This window comes from Leopardus geoffroyi, chromosome A2 (assembly GCF_018350155.1).
Source record: "Leopardus geoffroyi isolate Oge1 chromosome A2, O.geoffroyi_Oge1_pat1.0, whole genome shotgun sequence".
In the NCBI taxonomy this organism is placed as follows: Eukaryota; Metazoa; Chordata; class Mammalia; order Carnivora; family Felidae; genus Leopardus; species Leopardus geoffroyi.
The window spans coordinates 2,809,899-2,826,490 of NC_059331.1; the positions used below are offsets into that span (position 1 = coordinate 2,809,899).

General features: G+C 59.6%; 1 protein-coding gene across 11 annotated transcripts in view; it reads right to left on the reverse strand.

The window, feature by feature from the left end:
* PIP5K1C (phosphatidylinositol-4-phosphate 5-kinase type 1 gamma) overlaps window positions 1–12,523 on the reverse strand; it is a 49,939-nt gene extending 37,416 nt beyond the window's left edge. For 4 of the 11 annotated variants that reach the window (XM_045491471.1, XM_045491478.1, XM_045491470.1 and 1 more), the window contains exon 1: window positions 12,333–12,519. In XM_045491471.1, coding sequence (XP_045347427.1) covers window positions 12,333–12,426 — 94 coding nt within the window. In that variant the 5' untranslated portion in view covers window positions 12,427–12,519. Of the gene's footprint in view, window positions 1–12,332 lie in introns of all 11 variants that reach the window. The other 7 variants (XM_045491473.1, XM_045491472.1, XM_045491474.1 and 4 more) reach the window with 3 other exon arrangements.
* Window positions 12,524–16,592: the final 4,069 nt, after the last annotated feature.

The following is a 16,592-nucleotide window of genomic DNA, read 5'->3' on the forward strand; positions in this document are numbered from 1 at the left end:
GAGGACTCGGTCTCCCCACCGGCCAGTGCTGCTGTCCTCCCTGCGGGCCCCCCCCCACCCCCAAGTAGGCGCCTGACTGTCCTGCAGGTCACGTGCCGAGGCCTGGGTCCCCACCCCGGAGCCAGTGGCACCCTGCCGAGGTGTGGGGGATCGGGGCTCCTCGAGGGGACACCGGGAGACCGACGCTGGACGCTCAACCACAGACCTCCACTCGGGAAGGGCCAGCCGATGGGCGAGATCCGCAGACGGAAGGGCAGGAGCGGAGAGAGCCCCCCCCACCTCCCCCCACCTCCCCCCACCCACTGCCCAATGAAGGATCACGCGCTGTCTCAGGACCAACGTGTGAGGTTTCTTGGCCCAGTTTTCTTCCCAGATATATTTTTACTCCCCGGAAGCCAGGGCTGGGCTGCAGATTCTGCGCTTGAATTCTAAAATACCAAGGGCCACTGAGGCAGCCCAGGGCTGCTCGGCCAGAGGCCCCCTTGGCCTCTAGGCTAGAGTCCTCTTGCTCCCGCCACTTGTGACAGGTGCCCACCGACCAGGAGACAGGCGGACGGTGGAAGCCAGGCCGGGCACTCTCGCGAATGCCAGTAATTCCCTCCCCCGTGGGGGCCAGCCTCCCCGACAGGGCAGGTCTGGGCGTCCAGAATCCCAGGGGGCCGGAGACGGCTCTGTCTGGCACAGAGGCTGAGCCAGGAGGGCACCAGGCCCCCGACGCCTGGCCGGGCTCCGAGATTGCCATGGGACCTCCCGCACCTCGAGGGTCACTCTGCGTGAGGCCCGCGAGGGCCACGACTGCCCCATTCTACGGGTGACAGAGGGAGGCTCTGAAGCCACGCGAGCTGCCCGCTGGGCGGCCAGCCTTCAGGATGGCCCCCGGCCGGCCTGGTCCCCGGGTATCCACAGCTCCTGCCGCGGCCGGTGGGCGTGACCGGCGGGGTACAGCCGAAGTGTGGGCCCGCGACCTCTGACCAGGTCAGACGCAGCCGCCTTCGCTCACTCTCGGGCCGCTCAGCCGGGGAGAAGAGGCCGCCGAGCGGCGAGGACACACAAGTGGCCCTGGGAACGGAGGCCGTCTGCCGGCAGCCACCTGAGACAACAGCTTGGGACCGGCTCCTCCAGCCCCGGTCGAGCCCTCGGATGGGGCAGGAGGCTCGAGTGCGACCTCGTCGGAGACCCTGTGCCAGAACCGCCCTGCCCAGCCACCCTTGGACTCCTGACCCACAGACACCGGGAGGTAATAAGTGTGCGCTGTTGTTTAAAGCCGCCACATTTCGGGGTCTGTGTTCACAGCAACAGATGTGACACACTTGGGGTTCCCATGTGGCCCGAGAGTACAGAGGACAGCGGGTGGGGGGCGTCTAGACAGATGGCCTCCCTGCCCTCCCCTCCCCCTTGCCTCCCCTCACTCCCTGCACTCCTGCCACGCGACCTCCTTGCCTTTCCTCACATGCACCAGGCACAGTCCTGCCCCAGGGCCCTTGCACTCGCTTCTCTACCTAGGATACTCTTCCCCATTTCACCGTTCAGGCCTGGATCGTCTCCTCCTCAGCGAGACCTTCCTGCACACCTGGCTGAAGCCGGCTCCCTGACCCGTTCTCCACCTCCATCATAACTCCTACCCCTGGTCAGTTTAAACCTTCTGTTTAACCTGTGGGCCCTCCAGTGACTGCTCCCTTCGAGGCCAGGAGCCCCGTGAGGGCAGCACTCGCTACAGCCCAGGGAGGCACGTGCCCACACTTCGCAGTGCCTCCAGCACCGGGACCCGCTCCCTTCTCCCTGGTGGTGACCGCGGGGGTCACGACAAGGTCTGGGGCCAGGGCACTAGGGGCTTGGCTCAGGAGGCAGGTGTTGGAGGAGGAGCCTCGGGGTACGGCCTGTTTAGTGTCTCTAACCACTGAGCCACCGACCCCAACACCCCAGTGGCCCCAGCGACCGGCTAGAAAGCAGCAGGCACGTGGGCACAGAAACAAAGAGCTGAGGCCCGCTGGGTCTGAACCACACCACCCGATGCACCCAACAGCCCGGTGAGGTGGGTGCCACGGCCCCGAGAAGCCAGGTCACCTGCCTGAGGTTCCCCGGGAAAAAGTGGGCACGGATGCCCGTGATTCCGGGTGGCCGGGCTCCAGCCTGAGCCACAGGCATACGGAGGGGAAGGGGACGGAAAGAGCCAGCCATGCTCGAGGGGGCAGGGCCTCCCAGGACGAAGGAAGAGCCGGTACAAAGGCCCTGGGGCAGGGCTGTGCCTGCAGAGTTGGGGAATCAGCACAGAGGCCCAAGTGGCTGGAACAGAGTAAGGAGAGGAGAGTGCAGAGATGTGACGGACCTTGCTGCTCCTGTCACCCTGGGGACCCACACGTGGCTGGTGAACCTCAGGGTCCGTCTCCAGGCCTGCCCAGCCTGGCGGCTTCCTGGAGGCAAGCCTGGGATCCATCTTGGCCCCTGCTATGACTGGAGGCCAGGCCAGGGCCGGAGGCTGATCTGGGGGCTTGAACGAATACCCACGCCACCCCCGCTGCTCCTGTCCCCGGGGCAAAGGCCTCGCCCGCCTGGTTCTGGCCTCTGCCTGGGCTCCTTCTGGGCTCCACCAGCTATGGGCTTCCCTCCGAGCCTGGCATACAGTGAGCGCTCAATAACGAGCTGGGTGACTAGCGCGTATATAATGGGGTCTCGAACAGCGTGTGAGAGAACACGCAGGCTCTGAGTTACACGGTCAGGAAGCAAGAGCCAAGCCAAGCTTAAGGCATTAAAATGGAAAATGCGGGAAAGTGCGGGGGGTGCCTGGGTGGGTCGGATGAAGCGTCATCTGACTTTGGCTCAGGTCGTGGTCTCCTGGTTTGTGAGTTTGAGCCCCACATCGGGGTCACTGCTGTCAGCACAGAGCCCGGAGCCTCCTTCGGATCCTCTGTCCCCCCCTCTGCCCCTCCCCCACTCGCACACACGCGCTCTCTCTCCCTCTCTCTCAAAAATAAACAAACGTTTAAAAAAACGTAAAAGGGGCGCCTGGGTGGCGCAGTCGGTTAAGCGTCCGACTTCAGCCAGGTCACGATCTCGCGGTCCGTGAGTTTGAGCCCCGCGTCAGGCTCTGTGCTGGCAGCTCAGAGCCTGGAGCCTGCTTCCGATTCTGTGTCTCCCTCTCTCTGACCCTCCCCCGTTCATGCTCTATCTCTCTCTGTCCCAAAAATAAATAAACATTGAAAAAAAAAATTTAATAAAAAAACGTAAAATGCAGAACAGAGTTGGGAGATTCACGTTTCCCCATTTCAAAACGGGCTGCAAAGCCTCGGTAATCAAGGCAATGTGCTCCGGGCACACACAGATGGGGACGCCCGTCTGGACGCCCCGGAATGGTCCAGGAACCATTGGTGGGAATCCAGAACCAAACATGCACATTCCCGGCCGGCTGATTTCGACGAGCACCCAGACGACTCCGGGTCGACCGGCGGCTCTGGGACAACCGGGTTTCCACGCACGAGGAGCGACGTCGGGCCCTACCTCACACCGTATGCACTCGGAACACGAGACGCAGCAGAAATCTAAGCCCACGGAGCGGATGGAACCATAAAGCTCTGGGAAGAAAAGTAAATCATTGCGTTGAGTCAGGCCGTGGTTTCTCGGACGTGACGCTTTAGTCCAAGCCACCAAAGGAAACATGAGCTGGACTTCCTCAAAATGAAAACGTCTGCTCTGCAGGGCGCCCGGCCAGCTCAAGTCAGCACAGTGTGCGACTCTGGATCTCGGGGTTGTGAGCTCGAGCCCCGTGTGGGGCACAGAGATCACTAAAAAAATAAACTTAAAAATAACGTTTGCACCTCAAAGGCCACCACCAAGAAAGCAGGGAGGCAACCGACAGAATGGGAGAAGGTATCTGCCAATCACAGGTCTGATGAGGGAACCGTATCTAGCATATATAAAGAGCGCTTACAATTCAACAATAAAATGAACCCAAACGAAAAATGAGCAAAGGATCTCAACACGCACTTCTCCGCAGGAGGACGTACAGATGGCGAGCAAGCCCAGGAACACATGCTCCGCGTCACTGATCATCAGGAAACACAAATCAAAACCCCAGCAAGACACCACTTCACGCCCACGAGGACGGCTAGAATCAAGCAGACACACGGTGACAAGTGACGTCCAGGACGTGGAGAAGTCAGAACCCTCACGCACGGCTGGTGGGACTGGAGACTGCGGCAGTCATCCATACGTTATGGACACCGCCCGTAACCCAAAGTGGGAACAACCCAAATGTCCGTCAACAGGTGATCGCCATCCATTTCACGGAACGTCACTCGGCCCCGAACGGGAGCGAGTCGCCGACACACGCTGCCCCACGGACGGGCCCTGAACACAGGACCCAGCGAGGGAAACCAAGGGTGAGGGCATCCTAAGGCAGAGAGAGCACTTGCCAAGGCCCTGTGGGAACAGGACAGGATGCTTTGGGGGAACAGAAAGCCAGGGTCTGGGGTGGCTGGAGGGGAAGGTGCGCCTGGGGGAGCTGAGAATGGAGGCGGGGGGGGGGGCGGTCTCGGGGGGGGGGGGCAGAGCCCGGACCACCGGCCGACCCCTCCTCCCCCAGGCTGAGACCCAGTCCCACGCGTTCTGCCCCCTCCTGCATCCCTGCCCGATCTCGATCTCACTGCACAAAGCGAATGTTCCCGGAGTGGTAAACAGGAAGCCTTGCAAAGGATGGGGGGAGGGTGGCCATGAATCCAGAACTCGGCAGGCCTTAGGCCGGCGGATGGCTTTCCAAAGCTCCGGCTTTCAAAAGAAAGAGAAAGAAGGTTCCAGAACTTTCACCACTCTTGCCACAAACACGGCTGCGCACACGGCCATGCCAGGCACAGGCCTCCCACCAGAGTCCAGGCCGGAGGCCTGAGGGGACCCGGTGGGCTTCCTGAGGGAGCCGAGAGCGGGGGCGAGGCTCACTCACAGCTGCTCAGGCAGAAGGTTCCGGTGCTGGGGTCGGGCCCGGGAGACCAGCTGCTCCCAGGTCTCCAAGTGCGATCCCGGATCCTAGCGAGGGATCAAAGATCGCCATCCGGGACAACTCTGGACGCGCCGGCACAGTGTGGATCCTGACTGTGGACTCTGCACGGATGTTACACTTCCTGAACCTGACCTCTGCACTCAGCGGAGGGGGCGTCTGTCCGCAGGGCACAGAGCTGCTCACCATTCCGACTGCGCATCTGCAGACCCACCCCCCGGCTACCGCAGCCCCCGATCGGTACTCGGGAGCCCTTCCCGGTCACCTGGAGACGCACGCGGGGCACCGAAAACTGTCACCTCCCGTGCACGCGTCCAGCCGAGCGTAGTCTGCTTCCTGTCTCCCCTCTTGTGCTGTAGACGGGGGCCCTTTCTGTGGGCTACTGAGAGGCGGGTTTTACGTTTTTGTGCCGTTTGTTGGTGGTTTTCACCGTTCACCACGACCCCCAGGCTCAGAGCTGCGGTGGTCGGGCGTTCCCGAGCCCAGAGGACGGCGACGCGCCTTAGAAAGTGTGTTAGACACGCTTCCACCCGGCAGGAGTTGGCGCTGCTCGTCACGAGGTCGCTGCTAACGACGCAACAGTATGTATCTGACAAGGGTCTTTACGCAGAGGCACACACGGACGTGATCTGGTGATGAAAACGTGGGGACCAGAGGCTGGCGGGGACCTGCGTGTTTCCCAGGAGCCGCACCTCAGTATTCCCAAACTCCACAGAACTGCGAATAATGAGCACCCACCTCTGCACTTAAGGACGAAGGGGCTTCCAAATGACTCTCAAAGGACCCGCAAAATCGCACACAGGCGACAACACCCATTCAGAGAGACGTGTCGGCAGCTGGCGCATCTCAGCTAAGAGCCTCGGGGTGTTTGCCGCAGTATCTCGCAACTTTTTCTGCAGCCTTGAACGTTTTCAAAATACGACGTTAAAAAAAAAAGAAATTAAAGGTACGTGCGAATGCAGAAAACCACCTGGAATGACTGACGGTTGGTTACCTCCTCCTAGAAACAGAGAGGGCAAGACACAAGTCCTCCCTGTCTCCTGACCACAGGCAGGCTGCTGCTTTTTAAAGGAAACGTGTTATTACTCGTAGTTACAGGCTCGCCTGCTGCAAGAAGACAGGCAGATGAGCGGGACAGAATAGAAAGTCCAGAAATAGACCAGCCGCAGGCAGGAATCTGGGATGTAATAAAGGGGGCATCTCAAATCGGTGAGGGAAGCAGATTTTCCAGAAACCGTTGGGGCAGCCCCGAGCCCCCTGGAAAACCGCGGAACAATGAAATCCTCATACACCATACGCGGGGGTACATCCCAAATAGAGCAGGACTTTAAATGCTTAGAAAAAGGTGAAACCACCTTAGTACTAGAAGAATGAGAACCTCAGGACGGAGAACACATTTCCATCCGTGACATCAAACTGAGAAACCGTCAAGGAGAGACGGATAAACTTGACCACATAAATACAAAGATACCTGCCCGATATCAACTATCGTCATAAGAGAAAATGGGGAAGGGCTACTTACGCTTGTGTCACGAATTTAAAAAAAAACAACAAAAAACTTTCACGATATATAAAGAGCTTCCACAAATCAATAAGAAAAAGACTGGTAGCCCAATCGAATACGGGAAAGACGCAGCTCCGTGGTTCCCATAAAACAGAGAGAGTTCCGAGACGTGAGTTATTAAACGTGGGAAAAGGGGTGAGCGATGCAAAGCGGTCTGGCCCAAGCACACCCCAGAGCGTCCTTCATACACAAATGCCCAAACAGCACCCCACTCCTTAAACCTTCAGCGGCAATCCCACGCATCCAGAACAAAGGCCAAGAAACGTGTGCGTGGCACACGTACGACACAGAAAGCAGCTGTGACAAAACACCGGGGGTTCCTTTTTCCAACCGAAGTCACAGGCTAGGTCCCCAAAATGCCTTCGCTCACTCTGGCTCAAGCACTCAGGGCGCCCTGGGCTGGACCCCAAGCCCTCCAGCGTGGCTCAGCCCTGTGGCTAATCGGCCAGGTCAGTAATCCCCACGGTGGGCGGTCCGCGGCTCCAGGCCCTGCTGGCCAGCTGGCGGCAGCAGGCAATCCCCAGGGGGGTCTCAACCTGCCCGGTCACGAGTGGGGACACGTGTCAGTCACAGCGGCAGGCGGTGCGAGCAGGAAGGCCTGGGAGCCCGAGACCCTCCTGGAGCCTGGGCCTCCCGGGCGATAAATGCCGATGTCGCGTAGCTGTCTGTCATTCAATGAGCACCACCCCGGGGGCCTCGGGCCTCTCCCGATTCCTGTCCCCAGTGCCCTCATCTTGAGAGGAGCTGGGCTGGGGGGGGGGGGGTGGGCAGGGACTTCACTTGCTCAGAGGCACAGCTGTCTGCAGCCAAGGCAGCGTGAGACCCAGGCCAAGACCCGGGCTTCCCCGGCCAGGGTCCGTGGGACTTCACCTGCCTTGCCCCCCCCTCCCCCGCCATCAGTACGACCCTGCCAGAACCTGCTCCTTCTCAGGTCTTCCCCTCCCCCCCCCCCCCCACCAGCTCCAGGGCACAGAACAATCCCTTCTGGCTTCTTCGGTTCCCTCACCCCCCTCACCCCCCATGGCCTCCACCCAGGCTCCCAGCACAACTCAGCACCACTCATCTGGCACCTGTCCCGGGAGGCTCCTTCCCGACCAACTAGCCAGAGTGCTGCGCCAGGGCCCCCCAAAGGCCCCACGTGACTGGCCTGGCCCATTCCGGCCCCCCCACGACAAGAACTTTGTTTCCGTGGCTCAAATGAGTCAAGCTCATTCCTACCTCAGGGCCTTTGCACAGGCCAATCCCTCTGCCCGCTAATCCATCTCCCGTGGCTGCTTTTCTCACTTAGGCCACTCCTCCCCAACCACCCCGGCTGCAGCTTGCCCCACACTGGACACCGGTTTCTTTCCCCTCCGCGTGCTCACCACTGACCAGCACGCACTCATTCAGGGGATGGCGGCATTTTCCACAAGGCGCAAGACCGCGGGCGCCATAAGGCCTGTAGCCCAAAAGCCGTCACAGGCAGCGTGTGAGTGGGCGGGCACGGCTGTGTGCGAAGAAAACCCGCCCGACAAAAACTGGTGCTGGGTGGGACTCGGCCCAGAAGGCAGTCTGCTGACGACCGGTCCTCTCGGTTTGCTTGCCCGCCACCGTCATCCTGACCCCCGCCGGTCTGAGAGCCCACGAGAGCAGGGAGGGAGCCCCCGGCTCACTGCACCTAGAGCCCACAGCAGGCGCTTGGACGATGTTTAATAAGCATCGTTCAAGGGCTAAGGAGTAAGTAAGCGACCGCCCGCGCTGGATTCTGCGCGGGGGGGGGGGGGGGGGGGGGGGGGGGGGGGGGGGGGGGGGGGGGGGCATGCAGCACGGGGGCCTCTTCCGCCCACGCATCCGAGGAGGGAAAGTCCCCGCGCCCACATGGAGTTGCCCACGCGCCTGGTGCCCTTCTAAGGGCTTACGAGTCAATCCGCTTGATCCAGCCCTAGGAGAAAGGTACAGTCATCGCACCCGTCTCACAGATGGAGACGCCGAGGCCGAGTGTCCCTGGCTGGTAAAGGATGCAGCTGGGATGTGAACCAAGGGGTCTGGCTCCCAGGCCTCTCTCCACGGAGGGGACCAGACCGTCAGAGGTAAAAGCGTCACATGGCCAGGAAGCGTCCGGGGCAGAATTCCAACTGGGAGAGTCCAGCCGACTCGCCACAAGGGCATAAGGGACCACTCACCCACAACCGCAGAGGAGGCCTCTGGCGACAATGCCCCAGCCCAGCCCTGTGGGCCCTGTGTGTCGTCTTCTCTCTCTCCTTCAGGCCTCCCTCCGTCAGGGGAGGCTTCACTGAGGAGACATTTGAGCAAAACCTTGAAAAAACTAAGGAAGCAAACGACACAGATATAAAGAACAAACGTTCTAGACAGACGGCACAACGTGTGCAAAGGCCCTGGGGCAGGGGCAGGACCAGGCCTAGGAGGAACAGCAAGGACCAGGCCCAGGGGGCTGGAGCAGAGTGAGCAAGGGGGAGACAAGGGGCGGGGAGGGAGGGGATGGGGCAGGTCGTGCAGGGCCTTGGGGGCCTCAGGGAGGACTTGGGCTTTTACCCCTAGGGAGGTGGGAGCCCTAAAGGGCTGTGGGCAGAGGCGAGCAGGACCTAAGTCAGTTTTTAACAGGAGCCTTCTGGAATGAGCTGTAGGGTGCATGGGAAGAGACGAGGGACCAAGCTAGTGACGGATGATGGGGCTAGACCAGGACTGGCAGAGGAGGAAGACGTAGGCAGATTCTGGGTCCATTTTGAGGACAAAACCAGCATAATCTGCCACCAGATTAGATGTGGGAGGGGGCTGGCGAGGGGGGGGGGGGTGCTGGGAACGAAGCCAACTGTTCTGTGCTCTCACGCAAGCAGGAAGGATAGGAGGGAAATGGCTCGGAACACCAGACCGCAGCACGGGCCAAGAGCCCACAGGCAGATCACGGGCCCCGTGAATGCATCCAAACCCCCAAAACCAGCGGAGAACCCCATCGGGCCCTTTCTGGACCAGGCCTTGGGAGCAAGGAGCGGGGCATTTAAAGTACCCAGATTCTAAACCCCAAGATGCCATTTCCCCTCCATCAGATCGGCCCAAATCACCGAGGCTGGTAACATTCAGAGCTGGCAACGCTGGCCAGAGTCTCTCTCCGCCCCTGCCAGACCTTTCTGGAAAGCCAACAGGCTTCAGATAATAATTCTCAATCTGCTCGCCGTGACCCAGCCATTCCAGAACAGGGACTTCAACCGCCAGAAAGTAGTTAAAGCACCACAGTTAGGGGCCACGTTCAAAGACGTTCCCCACGGCACTGCTTCTCACAGCAGAAGGTGGACGCCAGGGGCAGCCAGAATGGCCCTCAGCAGCAGGCGGGCGGACTCGTTAAGGGCTGGTGCCTAAAACGGGCTGTCCCTGCCGGTCATCGGGCACTCTCGACATGCCGACGCGTGCTAACTCCGGTAAGGCTCACAGCCAGCCCCAAGTAGGTGTAGGTATCACCCCGTTTTACAGACGGGGACACCGGGGCCCAGAGAAGTCAAGGCACTCGTTATTCAGGGCCACACCGCGATCGGGTGGAGGCCGGGCAGTATGTCTGGGGCGCGCGCCCCCTAAACCACGTACGGTATCCCTCCTTCCGAAGAAAATAAAAGTTGATACCCACATGGGGGGAAACCCACGTTACCGCGGACAAACAGCAAACCACGTTATGGAACAGCACGTGTGGTGCAGTGGTTTCTCGTCCAGGGCGACTGTGTCTCCAGGGGACACGCGAGCTGTGTGTGGACGCTTAGGGTCATCACAACCCGGGAGATCCCCGCACTGAATGGGCGGGGCCGGGGATTCTGCGCAACACCCCTCGGCGCCCGGGACGGGGCCTCCAAAACAGAATTCTCCGGCCCAAACGTCAATAGGGCCGAGGCGACGACCCCTGGTGTGGTATGGAACCATCTTGGCACAAAGACGCTTAGGGACTTCTCTAATCCCTGAGCAGGAGGGAAAGTGTGGAGACTTACTGCCCAAACTTAGGACTCACATCAGGAGAAACGGGCCCGGAAGGGAAGGAGCAGCTTGTAATTTTAAAGCGAGGGAAGTAAACGATTTGCTGGGGGAGTCAGATTTCTGCGCATTTTGGTGACAGGCAGGCACCTTATCTTCCTGGCCCCCACGCTCAGACCCAGCCACCGCTGGGGCCTGGGGCTTTATCTGCCCCCCAGTGGCTCAAGGAGCCCCTGATAAAATAAACGTCTGCTATGCGGCTTTCTTGTGGTCACTGAGTCTCAGGCTGTTTTGTCTCTGACCAGCGCAGGCCAGAGGGTTGATAGCGGAGGTCAGGGGTTTGATAACGGAGCGCACTGGGTCCCCGAACCGCGTCTAGGGCTAGCCAGGCCAGGGCACCGGTCCCCGCCCAGACCAAGGGCGAGGCAACAGGATGGTCGAATGAAGCGGGTCATCTACCAAGCGCTTCCAGATGGCAGTGGGGACAGGAGCGGTGGGAGCCTTCCAGAACCAGGGGGACACTCGCTGGCCCTGGCGCTCTCTCTCCAGACTCCCCCCCCCCCCCCCCCCCCCCCCCCCCCCCCCCCCCCCGCCGCACACAGCAGACCCCGCCTGCCAAGGAAGCTTCAGGAGGCCTGGGGGAGAAGGAAGACGGGTGCCCATGTGGGTGTCTGCAGGGCCTCTGCTGGTGAGGGCTGCCTGAGGAGGATCCTGCGGATCCGGAAACTTCTGTCTGGAGGCTTGAGAATGCCACCCAGAGGGAGCCTTGCAGGAGCGGGGGCCATTCCTCTGGGCAGCAGTTAGGGAACAGCAGGTGGGGGGAGCCCATGGGCCGGACCAGGCCACCGGGCTCCCCCCACCTGCTGTTCTGAAGACCGAGGGAGGAGGCGGGGGCCCTACACACCAGGAGCCGCCCCCCAGCGTCCAGGTAGAAGGCTGGGGCGGGGGCTATTTCTGCCCCCCCACACTTGCCTGCAGAGCCGCGGCACTGAAGGCATTTTGAGAAGCCACGTCCTTAGCCCCCTCCTGTGATAAGGAGGTAAACTGAGGCCCAGAAAGGCAATGAATGGCCACTGCACCGGAGACCGGGGCTGGTGACTCCCACGAAGAGAAATGAGACAGTCAGGAGGCCCAGATGGCCTCGAAGACCCCCCACGTCCACGCGGGCAGCGCCTGCCCTTCACCACCAATAAGCGGTGCCCATAGGGGTGACTGCCCGTGGAAGGAAGGGGCGATCCCCCAAGCGGATGCCAGCAAGGTGGGCCCCCCCCCCCGCAGCAGTGTGTCCAGGAAGGGGGAGGGGGCACATCTGGGACAGTGTCACCTCCCTGCTATGCCCACCTAGGAGACCTGGCCCCTCACCGGCACGGAGGTACTCCACCATCCCACACGCCGACAGGCCTGGGTGGGATGCCGTCCCCAGGCGCCCTCGGCAGGGGGCGGCGCACCCACCCACAGCGTGGTCTCACCGCCCCCCCTCCAGACGGGAGGACCCGTCTTCTCCGCGCGCCTCCGGAGGGGGCTGCTGCCCCCACGGCCTCCCAGAACGGGGCCCCGCACCCACCCCCGCGGTTCCCCCCCCCGCCCCCCCCCCCGGCATCCCGGGGAAGGGCGGCGCCGCCCCGAGCCCCCCAGGCGGGGCGCTCCATCCTCCCCCGAGCCCCGCGTCCCATCCCCCCCCGCGAGCGCCCCCGAGTGGAACGTTCCGGCCTCGCCGCCGCGGGCCCCGCCGCCCCTCCGGCGCTCGGGCGGGTCCACTGGGCCCCGGCGGGGGGAGGCCAGGCGGGTCCACTCGGGGAGCGAGGAAGGACGGAGGTCCGGGACCGTTACCTGCCGCCGCCCCGCTCTCCGAGGCCCAGGACGCCTCCGAGGTCACGGCCCCCGCCTCGGCGCTCTCCGCCTCGTCCGGCACCTCCAGCTCCATGGCCGCGCGCGCGGACCGGCCGGCGGCTGCACCCGAGCTGCGGCCGCCGCCGCCGAACAACAACCGCCGCCGGCCGGAGGGCGGAGGGAGGGGGCCGGGCCCAGGGAGCGGGGGGCGGGCCGGGAGGCGGGGCCGGCGTGCGCCGTGGCGCAGCGCGCGCGCCGCCAATCGGGGCTCGGGGGTGGGCCCGCGTGCGTCTCCGCGCCTCGAGCGCCCCCAAGCGCCCGGGGGGTGGAAGGGCAGCGGCTTGCCCTCGGCTTAATCCTATTGCCCTAATCCTCTCGCAGGTAATAAACACGAGTCATGTCCACGATTAATCAAGTATCTACCGTCATATTGCAGGTGACACTTATGGCATACGCTTTCTCCTAAGTAGGAGTTCTAATGGCATAATAAATGAGTTTGATTTGTGTTATATGCACAGTGTATAAATGATGCGGTATTGAGATAGACATACCCATACCATTGCTAAACAAAGTACATTATTATGATGTATACACTATCAACATATAACATGCAAGTATCATATATAACGTATGACATCACGTACAACATAATGGTAAGTAAGTTATAAGTGACAACATGATCAAAAGCCAGGCCGGGCGCTAAAGCCTCTGCATACGATGCGTAGTTGGGGACCTATTTCTTGTTTACTTGTTTGTTTGTTTGTTTTTACTGCTAATACGTTCCCAGTACCTAACATAGAACAGAACACCTAGAATAAAATACATATTTGATAGTATTGATCAACCAGATGGGAACCGTTATCATTTCCGTTTTACGCACAAGAACACGGGAGCTCAGAAAGCTGAAGCCACTTGCTTGGAGTCACAAAGAATCATTACCATGCTGCGCCTCAGTGTATTAAGAATAACTAGGGGCGCCTGGGCGGCTCAATCCGTTGGGCGTCTGACTTGGGCTCGGGTCATGATCTCGCAACTTGTGAGCTCAAGCCCCGAGTCGGGCTCTGTGCTGACAGCTGGGAGCCTGGAGCCTCTTCAGATTCTGTGTCTTTCTCTCTCTCTCTCTGCCCCTCCCCCGCTCACACTGTGTCTCTCAAAAGTAAATAAACATTAAAACAAACAAACAAAAAAGAATAATTGTGTTCACTCCGTCATTAAAGTTTAATGGTGAATTTAGTAATGACATGGCTAGGAGGTTACTAATTCTGAGGTCACGATTCGGGGAATAATAAATGTTGGTATTATTCGGTTTATTCATGACTAATGATTTCTGCCCGGGGGGATAGTGGGGGAATCTGGGCGCCCAGCTAGTGAGGGACAGACCTAGGATGTTTCCACCCAAGCCTGTCTGACTCCGGAGACCGTGTGGGGTGCTTGGCAATGAGACGATAGGGACCCAGGAAAATGGAGCAGGTCTCAGTCACACCTGGAGGTTACAAAGATGTTTCTGAAATGTTCTCCATCAAAACAAGGACACAAGTCAAGAAAGGGAAGGGATGGAGAACAGAATTCGGGATGTGGCAAAAGGAATCCCCAGCTTAGCCGGCTGTGCCCCGTTAGAAGGCAGCCAACCCGTAGCGGACTCGAAAGGCTCAAGGGAATCAAAGGTGAAGGAGAAACACGATGTGTCCATCCACACGTTGGAATATTATCCAGCCTTGGAAAAGAAGGCAATCTGCCACCTGCGACAACATGGATGGATCCGGAGGTCACCGTGCACGGTGACAGGAGCCGGACACAGAAGGACACGTCCCGCATGACCCCACTCACAGGGGGTCCCCAGAGGAGTCCCGTCCGTCCGTCCACAGGGACAGAGAGTGGATGGCGGGAGCCAGGGGTGGGGCAGGGGGCGGGGAGTCCGTGCTTCCTGGGGACAGAGGCTCAGTCTGGGGAGATGGAAAGTTCTGGAGATGGGTGGTGGGGGCGGGTGCACGACAGCGTGAGCGTGCCTGATGCCAGTGCACTTAGAGACGGTTAAGGTGGCACATTTTACGTTATGTGCATCTTACCATCGTTTAAAACCAAAAAAAAAAAAAAAAAAAAAAAAAGGCTCCAGGAAGAGCTCTTTGGACACACGCCATAGACCGATCTCCTGAATCATCTTGAATCTGTTTTGAAAGAAGACGAGAGCAGGGGGTCTTGGACCAGCAGCGTCGGCATCGGCATCACCTGGGAGCTCGTTAGACGTTCCCAGGGCATCAGACCTCCTGTATCCAACACACCCACCACCCGCGGGACCTATAATCCGGGTTTCAAGGACCCCCCCCCCCACGCCCCACCTTGACACTCCAGGCGATTCAGATGCCCGAGTTTGAAAACCACTGGTTCAGACACCTGGAGAAGGGCCGGGGGTCGGGCCAACGATAAGGATCAGGACGAAGAAGCAAATTAAAAAAAAAAAAAAAAATCAACTCTCAGGTTGATTCTGAATCTCTCCTGGAAGGAAGTCAATACTGAAACTGAAAACACCGAAAAGTAGCAAAACAGGTCTTCTCTAGACACGCGGAAGTGTATGTCAGTCGGTTGAAAGACGGAGGGGCCCTCTGGGAAGGGTGAGATCATGGGGTGGCAATGGTACCGCTGAGTGTAGCGAATCGAAATGAGCATTTGACCCTTCGGAGTGCGCGCTGAAAACACACGAAAATAATAAATAATAAATAAAACACCCCCAAACTAGTGTTGCTGTGGGAGGCGGGAGAGCTTGGGCAGGGAAGGGGGAGGAGGAGCGAGGGTCTGGGGGGGGGGTGGGGGGTGGGGACGCAGCTTCTGACCCTCCTCCTCCGTCCTCTCACATCCCTGCTCCTTGGTCCCCACTTTACAGGCTGGGAAACGGAGGCTCCCGGCTGGGGCCGGTTTCCTGGTTTCTGGCGCCCCCTGGTGGCTATTACCGTCAGCACCAGGTGCTGCAGAGGGGACTCCACGCGTCGTCTATCCTACAATTCGCTCATTCATTCATTCATTCATTCATTCATTCATTTTTGCCACAAATTATCTACTGAGCACCCACTGTATACCAGGCGCTGTTCCAGGCCACGGAGACACAGGAACGAGCAAGACAAAACCCCTAAGCTCAATGAGGTGACAGTCTGGAAAGGCAGATAAGCGGGCACAAGACACAAGGCAGTTTCAGGTGCTGATAAATACTTCGGAAACAATACAGATTTGGTACCACGACGACAGAACGGGATGGATAAAGACGGACTTAACGGATAATGCGTTAGGATGCATCAAGCGCCTGCCCCGGCGTGGTCCCATGCGACCATCAGGCAAGCAGATTTACATTTAAAACTTTCAGTGTGGTTTTAAATGTTCTAGGAATCACAGTTTGAAGGGGGAAAAAGTGACCAGGGAAGGTGAATTTTAACAGTAATTCAGGCGCCTGGGTGGTTCAGTCGGTTGAGCGTCCGAGGTCAGCCCCCGGGGTCATGATCTCACGATTCGTGAGTTCGTGAGTTCGTGAGTTCGAGCCCCACATCCGGCTCTGCGCTCTCGGTGCAGAGCCTGCTTGGGATCCTCTGATCCTCTCTCTCTCTCTCTCTCTCTCTCTCTCTGCCCCTCCCGTGCTCACCCTCTCTGTCTCGAAAATAAATAAAACATTTTAATAAAAAAAATATGTCGTTTAACCCAGTACATCCGAAGTATTGTCATTTCAACGCGGAATCAATGTTAAAAATAGCGACGCGTTTTACGTTCTTTTTCGCATGCTGAGCCTTCCAGATCCACACGTCTCACACTCACCCATACCTTGTCCTTCCGCCCCGTGGGTGGGTAGTGGCTGGAGGGTGTGGGCCTACTGGGCGCCCACTCGACAAACACGCATTCATTTCTTCGACCTTCGAAACGGCCCTAGGAAGCAGGTGCTTAGTGTTTCCCCCACTTCTCGGGCGAGGAAACTGACAAGGCTCGGTGACTTGCCCAAGGCCACCCAGCAGGGAAACGGTTGACCCTTCCTGGCCTCAGAATCCCGGCAGGTGAGCCTGGGGCCGAGAGGCGGAATTTGCGCTCAGATCTGTCCGGTGGGAAGTGGACCGTCTCTCGGCAAGTGCAAGGGCTTGGTGGTCTCGGGTTCAAGGACGGTGAGAAGGGGGGCGGGGGTTTCCCCGAGGACCTGCCCGCGTGTCCCAGTCCCCACGCTGACGCCAGGGGCTCAAGGTTCAGCGGTGTGAGCAGGGCGGGAGCCCGGCGTCCCCGGGGCTCTGGCTG